Genomic DNA, 10400 nt, shown 5'->3' with positions numbered 1-10400 from the left:
AATTTTATAAAAGGATATTGTTCTGAATAATCAATTATTATCAAGCAATCGGCCCATGATAATGTATTTATAAAGCTGTGTGCCTATTTGCAGTTTATGCTTTGACGTTCTCAGTTTCATTGCACGAAATCCATTTCTTAATCCAGGCTTTTAGCCAATATCTGCCTAAATTCATCATTAAAATATTTTACCTGCACGAAATAGGGATAGACATAACATGAATCTTTACAATTATTAAAAAAACCCCAGCAAATTATTTTTTTTATCAGCAGTACCATAGAATAAAAGTAAACAATTCAAATAATGATAATAATTGTCGGCAATAAAAAAATAATTTTCAAGTTCAGATTAATGCATTATTTCGTCATATTTCGTTGCGCAGTGTAAAATATTTTACGGATGAATATTGGTTTCTATCCACAATTGTCGACGCAAACAAGTTCATCGATTCTACACCAGTGTAAATAATCGAAGACTGTGCGGAACATTTACTCTCAAACACGAAACAAACTAGAAAAGAACGGTTTATGGATAATCAATTTAATGGTGTGGAAATATTACAACACGTATATATTGAAAGAAAAAAAATGGGATAAGTTTTCCTCCTATTCCGTCCGCTTTGATATCGATACGCTGCCTTTAGAAGCGGAATATGTTTTACCTGGGAGATTCATGACGATTCACCGATCTGCAGGTAAATCGCAGGTGGAAAGGACAATCTCCTTGATGTTTACCGCTTAGTTGAGAAGAATTTGAGCCATCGGGTCGAGTCCGCCCGTCCGTTCGTTCCTAAATCAGGCCGAGTACAACCAATGGCTTTCCGGATTGTGCCAATAGTGGGCGTGTCTGAAATCTGTAAATAAAGAGATAATATTAGTGATTTGATTAAACAGAATTATCAAAAGAAAATGTTTACAAAGCAATGTTCAAGCACTTACTGACGAGATGTTGTTTAAGTCCTCACAATGTTTACCGGGGCTCCGCGTACACATATATATGTGTCAAATCGCGGATTTTTCGTTAGAATTACTAGATAACCTTTGTAAATGCTATCAAATAGGCTTGATATTGTTTGACTAGGTCAGAGTGTAAAACAAAGGCAACCAGGCGCATGCGGTTGGTGTAAACGTGGTTATCTTGACGGCGAAAGGTTATCGGGAGATATATATGCTCAGAAAACAAATCGCCCTCAAAATATTTGAACACTGTGTGTGTACTCACAACAGCGCTAGATAGCTACAGGTCCGTTGCCTCCTTATTGTTACTGATATAGGAAGCTCAGTACAGTGACACGGTTAATAATCTGTTATTTATGATATCAATCTTCTTTTTTTTCATTGCTTAATAAATTATAAATCAGGACATTGATAAATTCTATTATGTATAATATATATTGTTCGCAACACCAGAATGAAGGAGACTATTTAATACATGTTCAATCGTTCGTTATTTCAGTTGTATTGTATTAAATATTTATGCATCTTGTTATTGGAATTATTTTCAAATGTATCGAAAATACCAAGAAGAAACCGCTGCAAAAAGACATGAGCTTGGTTGTCAGTTTGTCGATGCATCAATGGCAATTCCATGAAAATGGAAATTAAGTTTTTCGTATACACCGACATAATTTGGACATGATAGTGATATTAAACACGTGTTGACATATACATCGATACATATCAGGATTGTCTTAACACAAGTTACATATGGCACAGTCAACATGTACTTGAATGATGTACCTGGTCTCGTTCGCCTAGCACAGCCTAACACAGCCATGAACATCGAGGACATTTGTGACATAAAGCTTTCTTTCGTATGATTCTTAATGTACTTCCAATAATACATGTTTCAGCTTCTTGATGAACACTGAAGGTTCTCCCAAACTAATGATATTCTCTATTCTGCAACTGGACATGAAAGATGAAAAGTGAAAGATGCGCATGTATATTGTCCGCACAGTTTGAGAGATGCATGTATGCATTGTCCATATCAAGGATTGAAAGATCCGTGTGTGGACTGTCATAACTATAGACTTTTATAAGCTGTTTATATTGTCAATACTAGGGGCTTATATATGCATGTGTATTTAGTCCATACCAAGGGCTTACACATACATGTGTATATTGTCCATAATAAGGGCCTATATATGCATGTGTATATTGTCCAAACTAAGGGCTTGTGTATGCATGTGTATATTGTCCATACTAAGGGCTTATATATGCATGTGTATATTGTCCACACTAAGAGCTTATATGTGCATGTGTATATTGTCCATAGTAAGGGCTGATACATGCATATGTATACTGTCCATACTAAGGGTTGACACATGCATATGTATACTGTCCATACTAAGGTCTGATACATGCATATATATATATTGTCCATACTAAGGGCTGACACATGCATATGTATATTTTCCATACTAAGTTCTGACACATGCATGTGTATATTGTCCATACTTAGGTCTGATACATGCATATATATATTGTCCATACTAAGGGCTGACACATGCATGTGTATATTGATCATACTAAGGTCTGACACATGCATATGTATATTTTCCATACTAAGGTCTGATACATGCATATATATATTGTCCATACTAAGGGCTGACACATGCATGTGTATATTTTCCATACTAAGGTCTGATACATGCATGTGTATATTGTCCATACTAAGGGCTGACACATGCATATGTATATTGTCCATAGTAAGGTCTGATACATGCATATATATATTGTCCATACTAAGGGCTGACACATGCATGTGTATATTTTCCATACTAAGGTCTGATACATGCATGTGTATATTGTCCATACTAAGGGCTGACACATGCATGTGTATATTGTCCATAGTAAGGTCTAATATAATGTACATATGTATATTGTACACACTTAGGACAGACGGATGCTTGTGTACGTATTGTCTGCACTTTATGTATTGAAAGATGCGCGTATATAGTGTCCAAATTAAAGATTGAAAGGCGTCATATTGTCCACTCTCAGCGGTGAAATGTACGCATGGAAGTTGTCTATACTTGTGGTTGAAAGATGCGCTTGTGCATTATCCACACCAATGTATAAATATACGGCTATTTGTTAAGTGGTGTGTGTGTTCTTTCTAAATATCATTAGTATTGTCCAGGTTGAGACTAGAAACCTATAAGACAAGAAGAAAGGATAACGAATCTAGACAAAAGCATACACTTGTGACATGTATCCCATTGATAATTGAAACGTTTTTCAACAATTGCCTCTGAACCCGATGATGTAGGAAAACTGAAAGGAATTCTTGCACTGTTTCCACACATTTAACAATGACATCACGACTTTATGGCCGAGGCTGCATTTATTCTGTTGAGTGAATTAAAAAAGGTAAACTGTTTTCACTGTAAACTGTTTCGCCTTCTTTCGCGCTTGCAGTTTGATACAACTTGATGATATCAAGCAATGCCTCACCGAAGCAAAGCACATAAATAATTTATCATATTCGACATATTTCCCATGACGTGAGGGTCTCCAAGTGCACGAAGCGTCCTCCTACGCCATCCTACCTCCAACACAGGAGAGCGACACAGGAAGGCGAACATGTCAAATTAATCTCCCACAAAGGAGAGCGGAGAACGTAGGGGAGGGTCTTTTGCCTCACCCGAGCTATTGTCTTGCGAGTGTAAACAACCAAAACAAGAAAATAAACATATGTACACTAGCAACACGTTTGAAAAGCGGTGTGAAATGTGCCTTCAACACTTATTCGGCCAAGATAGCGCCTCCTCTTCTGTCAAAACCGAGTGCGACTATCGAGGCAGCGAACAAACGTGACGATACGAGGTTTAGAACTTCCCGCGAGAACTCTCAGCAGCGCTCTCAAACCTCGCACCGAAAGTCGCACACGCAGCTTGATCGGAAGAAAATCTCTAAATAACCCGTTTGCACCCTGAACTAAATGTCATGTGCACTTGCTGTACTTAGGGGGATCTTTGGACTTTGTGGAAGGCTATATCTCTCGATTGTGAGGATAAAATCGGTCCGCAGTTTCAGTCGCTATATTGATAACCGTTATGCAACTTGCTGTTACGAACTCCATGTTACGACGTGGGTTATCGGACGGGTACGCTGGTAAACCATGATTACATTGTATTGTGACTATCGCCAAGATACCCGGCTCAGTCACACTGATACGATGCTTTAACGTGGACCATACCTAAAGATTAAAATCATTCTAGCCATTAAAGGTTCAGCATAAATGAAACTGCTCAAATAAATTTGGAAATAATCGGAATTTATTGTGTACCCAGTGACATCAAATTATGAATATTCCGAGTAACTGTTATATATATATAACCGCTATCTTTATAGTGTAATAAAATCTTAGAAGTGTGTAAATCAAAGGACGTTATAATTAACGTATGGCTTTGTTGATATTTGTAACATGCCAGCATTTTGTGTAAACATCACAACTCACATGTAGTCATTTTTCAATCCGCGGATCTAGTATTATGATCAAGGGGGAATTTGTACTCAACTACCCCGACAGTTGACATAAATCCAGTGCATACCGTAAATACACACAGTGGAACTAAATAGCCTGTGTACTTTGCATACGTGAACTTTATGACTGGACTTTAAGACATGACAACATTTGTTGACATAAATTTGAAACCAGAAAGTCGTTTATTTTAAACCCAGCAAAAATTATCTCATTCACAACCACGAATAAATATTATCATTCTTAAACTCATGTCTGGCGGTTGGAAAGAATAACTGGTAATACCAAGAAACGAAATTAATTTTGGTTGAATTAACAGAGACACATGTAAAATACACACATGTAGCCGTATTACGTATGTAAACAAGAGAGTAAATACCACTGTTATGCTGTAGGCATTCTGTACAGACAGTCAAGTAATCTTTGATCAATATTGATAGTGTGGTTTTAGGTCAACGAAGCTTGTCAAGGTTTCCAAATAATAAATATACAGAGGTTATCAAGGTCAACGCAAGCCGCCCCCCCCCCCCTCCCCCCATTCCGACTGCGCCTAGTATTTCACGATGGTGACTGCAGATCATCAGAACAAATACTGACCGCGAATTTTCACCAGTATCGAAATGTGTGTATTCACCCATGGGAAAATGTACATTGCTATTCAAGGATGGCGTGGATTATTATTTACATAAAATGAGTGAATATTTACATGTTACACAAATTGTTTGTTCGTCTGGTGTATATACTGTTTGGACGATGGAACCTACATCAGCGTGCCACGTGGCCTAACGAGTCGGCCAGGGATTTACAGTGTAAATGTTAACACATGCTCCATATCGGATGAATCTAGATTTTATATTGTCATCGATATTGTTTTGTTTTGATTGATATTTGCATTTCATAAAAGTGCAGTTGCTTTGGTATGGCCCTGAAACGATCGAACATACCATTGAAGAATTCGAATGTAGATCTTAGGGTTGCTGTTGCAATTGGTTTGTATTATTAGATATTTGTTCTGTCTATTTGGAATGTCTACAACCTCTAATCGGGGCAACTAATAACACACGAACAAAACGTTTTAAAACAGCCGGCTGACATATACTGTTATTAAGCTAAAACAGAACGTAATGGGATTCATTGGAACTATGATGTGACAATGTGCATTAAGTGTAAAATAAAGTTCGCGAACACCTGGTGGCATCACTGATTCATATAGTTTACACACTATTTTTTAACCTTTCATACCCAATTAATGTGTTTCGGCGGATAAGCGAGCATGACTATTTTCTTGCGTTGACGTTGTATATTTATTGGAAAGAAAAAATATTTTAAAGGTAGACAGAATAGTTTAATAGGCAATACATTTATATACCTCCGACCTTTTAGGTCGGGGGTATAAAGTTATACCAAGGTTCCGCCCGTCCGTCCGAAAACTTTGTCCGCGCGATTTCTCTTAAACAATTCAGTGGAGACATCTCAAACTTAGTACATGTAATCTGTGTCATATGGAGGGGTGCAGTCAAAAGAGGAAAATTGTTTTCATAAGTTTTCCATTTTTTTAATGAATTTTTCAAACCCTAACCCTATCCTAGCTATTTAATTTGAAACTACTGACCTTGCGGGTCGGGGTATTAGTGAGCCACGCTCACTTTTGCCCTTGTTATTATTAAATTGGGAAGTACATGGTATGTCTGACACCTAAGCAGACATATAAAAGTCTAACCCAACAGGAGATAGTTATGTTCGTGTTTGAAATTGTAGGCTTAAGTAATTAAACACTGAGATGTAAGACAACGGTTAAAATCAATACTCGAAACGCTATACTGTGGCGAGGACATGCTGTTAGTGTCTGTTTCTCAAAATAGATCTAATTCCATTTAGAGTCCCACATAATCAAATTTATTCAATAGCATTATTCACATGTTCGTGTTACGCGTCGAGATGGGCTGCGTTGAGGGAAAGGAACAAGGGGGAGACAACTCCCGTGACTATGCATTGGCATGCTTCATTTAGAACCATTCCCCAGAGGTTGCACCCGTTCAAACATTGGTTGTAGGATAATTCATTGTTCTCTGTGAAAATAAATACAGATATATTTAGAAAATTAATAATATAAACACCAATGCTACAATTGATTCGTCCTGCGTGACCCCAAACTGTAGTGTTTGACTAAGGTTTCCTGGATCAGGGGTTCAAGACGACCGGGTGGTATTTTAGTCAGGTATTTTTTCAGCCCTCGCGGTTAATATAAATCAATAAAAACTGATAGTGATATAGATTAAATTGGCAAAAACAACAAAAGCGTTTTTATCCGCAGCTAACTTGCGGATACTGACGCCAAGAAACAATGAATCAACACAGGACATCGAGAAAGGCGGACGGGGTGCACTAAAATGGGTTTCAATTACTCGTAATTGGCCTATGGATGCTCCTAATATGTCAATATTTATAGTAGAAATAACGGTATATGCACAGGGCTACTAAGTCTAGTGATTTCAACTGGTATCATGGTTCCAGTAACACTCTGAAACAAGAACGGACAGTATCACTGGCTTGGATTTGAGTGCCGTTCGTTTGAGTATATATCTCTTTAAATCTATCGATTTAAAAGTCATACATGATCTGCGTAGCATGCAGAAATTCTGCATTGTTCGTTGATGTGGGTTTACTCCGAATATACTTTGAATGTTCATCTATGTTGTACCTTATGATCTGTTAAATGATAATCTTTGTAGTTTCCTGTAGAAATATAATATTATAATTTTGTTTATTGAATTATAATTATAATAGATATAGTAATAGATTTCTTATAAAACATAAAATTCCACGCTCTGAAAGAAATGCCATTACCTGTATAAAAATACTATTTGCGTAGATCGTTGCTCATGTTGTCAATCACTGGATTGTATGGTCCAGACTCGATTATTTACAGACCGTCGTCATATAGCTGGAATATTGCTGAATGCAGCGTTAAACAACAAACAAACATGTATAAAATCTGTCGACCCATGAATTCAATATTGTTTTTCAGCTTCCTTGGGAGTATGCAACATAATTTGATACTGCTTAGCACTTATATCTCGGACACTATAGCTGTTGAGCGATATCATACTATAATTCGTTGGACATGTTTACCCGGGAACGTTTGTTGAGACCAAAAGTTCTGCCTGGTAACTGTTAAACATATTTCTGTTGATGCAGAGATAATCCACGGATAGTTTTTTTTTTCAACGTTTATTTGGTGAAATAACGGTATTATCAAATAATAACATACGATCCTTTATTGAGCATGGTATTTTTAGCTGACATTTGTTTTTGGACAAATATAATGTTTATTGTTTTATAATTTGTTCTGATGACTGATAAGGCACCAATTATACACTCGAAATTAACATGCCGGATATTGTCAATGTGATAAATAACGCGTTGACATACTTCCCATGTAATGAGTCACGTCAACTGTATGATAGGGCTCAAAACATGAACCTCGGTTCTTTCACGTGTAATGAGAGGCATTTTGCAATAATTTCAAATTTCCTAGTTTTCAATCGCGATGTTAATTTAACAATTTCTTTTACAAGTAGCAACACTGGTTCCAAATACAGCAAAGCATGCACCTGTACCTCGATCTACATCATCTCGAAATATCGTTTAAAACGATGTGGTCTTCACAGAAGCCTTGTTTCTGTCGAACTTCAGATAACTCATAATATTCCCATCGACTCTTAACGAGCCTTCCCTGAACAATTGGTTTTTTTTAGTTAAAGTTCTTCCATTGAAGTTAATGACGCCAATGCCAGAGAATAACCAGTCTCGATTATCTGCCGAAACAGACTCCATTAGGCATACAAAGGCACAATAGTGATGAAAATCTTATGAATGGATGACTGAAAATCAGTGATGACACCAGGTGTTCGCGGGAAGGGTAAACGTGTCCAGTACTATCGGTAGCAGCCGCCACTCGCACAAGAAATTCTTGATTTATCAACCTTGAGTACTACATTCATGTGTAAAACACTGGCTCATATTTTTTGCATACAATCAAAGATATTGGTATTCTTTAAATAATATTGTCTGCTGAAACCCACAGGTGTGACGTATTTTCCTTAGTGAAATACGCAGAGCACGTTTTGCACGAAATCACTCGCGAGTTTACCGTGATCCCAGGCCGTGGGCGATCTGACACTCAACCCTCCAGGCGAGCTTGCAAACCGCCATATTGACGTAGACACCGATCTCTTCACAGACAGTTACACCAATTACTACAGAAATGTTCAAAGTTTCAGTTTAAAAAAACCCTGAACAGTTAACCTAACAGTAACTTTGAGGCTCCTTCATGTAAAAGTTTGGATTTGGGTGTTTAATAATCGTTTTTGTTAAAAGTTGACCGATGGTCTGAAAGTGCACATTGACCTAGCGATTCCTATCATTGATATTACACATATCTGAGCCGATATTTACCTGGTTCAGTGATATGTGATGCTTTAGCGGTATCAAATGCTCTCTCTAAATATTTGTCCATGTAATACGATGATCCACATGTTTATCAATGAGTGTTCATTTCAAAATCAACAGGCAGAAATCTACTCCAAAGTTCATTTTGTGTCTACAACGAAAATAACAGGCTGTCGAATGACACAATTGTGACACGTAAATATCAAAGCTACATGTACATTAAGAGGTTGAAACAAAAAAATATGCTTTCATTTACATGGATGAATTTATACCTTTATAACTTGGTATAATTGTCAATTATTCGAGTTATATTCATAACATCGAATAATTGACAATTATACCATGTCGAGAATATATATTTAATAATTGTTTTTTTTAAAAACTTCATTCATTTTTGTTTAATATATGTGAATTATTAATTATTTTAATAATTAATCACTCAACCTCATCTAACATCAAAACCTGGTTTGTTTCACCTGTGGGCACCAATTAACCTCTTTCAATATCCTCATGTTTTTTGTTATCCCACATCTTCCCCCTGTCCCCGAAACAGTTAATAAATTTCACGAATCAGTCAGTATTATCGATTACCTTGACGACAGGTGGTGAATGCGAGACTCTATCATACCCCGTCCCGTCATCAACGCCAGTTCCGAGCGGCGTCCAGACATTTATCACCAGTTCACCTGCCTCGGGTGAGATAATCTACAATTTCAGACGAAATTAATTTCATGCGCGCTATCAGAAAGTTCCGTCCCCATAAAACCTTCATCGCCGTTTGACCAGGTCTGAGCGGAAAATTTGATAAATGAAACGTTTTGTGAATTTCGATCAATCTCAACGTAATGGCACCAAAGCAACACCGAGTGCTGCTTAATTTACCAATAACGAATATATGTCCTATAATATTGTCAGATTCCATTACCCTAGTTCACCGTCTACCTGGAAATCCCATGCCATTCCAATATAATGGTCCTGATCCCTTACCTTTACGTCTCATTGCACCGGCCATAGAAATCTTATTGCCGCGTTTGTTGAACTGTTTGAATATTATGTGTGAAGGGTTATACGTCCCGAACATGACATAGTTAGGTTTCCGTGATGTATAGTACTTCATGCATTTTATTGAGCAATTTTCGCGCAGCGTTCAAATGAGTAATTATTGATTTTAGTTTGTAAACATGTATGCTTTTTTCCTCGGCGCATACTCAGGATGAGAAGTATCGGCTTTGTAGTGTGGGTTGTATTGCACGAGAGAATCCATAGCTTGCATGATGGATCTGCACCTTGTCACTGTGACACGATGGAACATTGCGATAGTACTTTACAGTGGATGTTTACCAAACACTTAAACTGAATAAGAATAATCTGCAGACAGTATAAATAAATAAATAAATAAATAAATAAATAAATAAATAAATAAATAAATAAATAAATAAATAAATAAATAAATAAATAAA

General features: G+C 36.9%; 1 protein-coding gene across 1 annotated transcript in view; it reads right to left on the bottom strand.

The window, feature by feature from the left end:
• Nucleotides 1-524: 524 nt before the first annotated feature.
• The window catches only part of LOC139443431 (forkhead box protein A2-like), a 49606-nt gene continuing 39730 nt past the window's right edge, over nt 525-10400 (bottom strand). The window contains exon 2 of the mRNA XM_071224422.1: nt 525-853. Coding sequence (XP_071080523.1) covers nt 795-853 — 59 coding nt within the window. The 3' untranslated portion in view covers nt 525-794. The remainder of the gene's footprint in view (nt 854-10400) is intronic.

This window comes from Haliotis cracherodii, unplaced genomic scaffold (genome assembly GCF_022045235.1).
Source record: "Haliotis cracherodii isolate W230 unplaced genomic scaffold, xgHalCrac1.p SCAF_5, whole genome shotgun sequence".
Taxonomy (NCBI): Eukaryota; Metazoa; Mollusca; class Gastropoda; order Lepetellida; family Haliotidae; genus Haliotis; species Haliotis cracherodii.
This window is presented reverse-complemented; position numbering and strand designations above follow the sequence as displayed.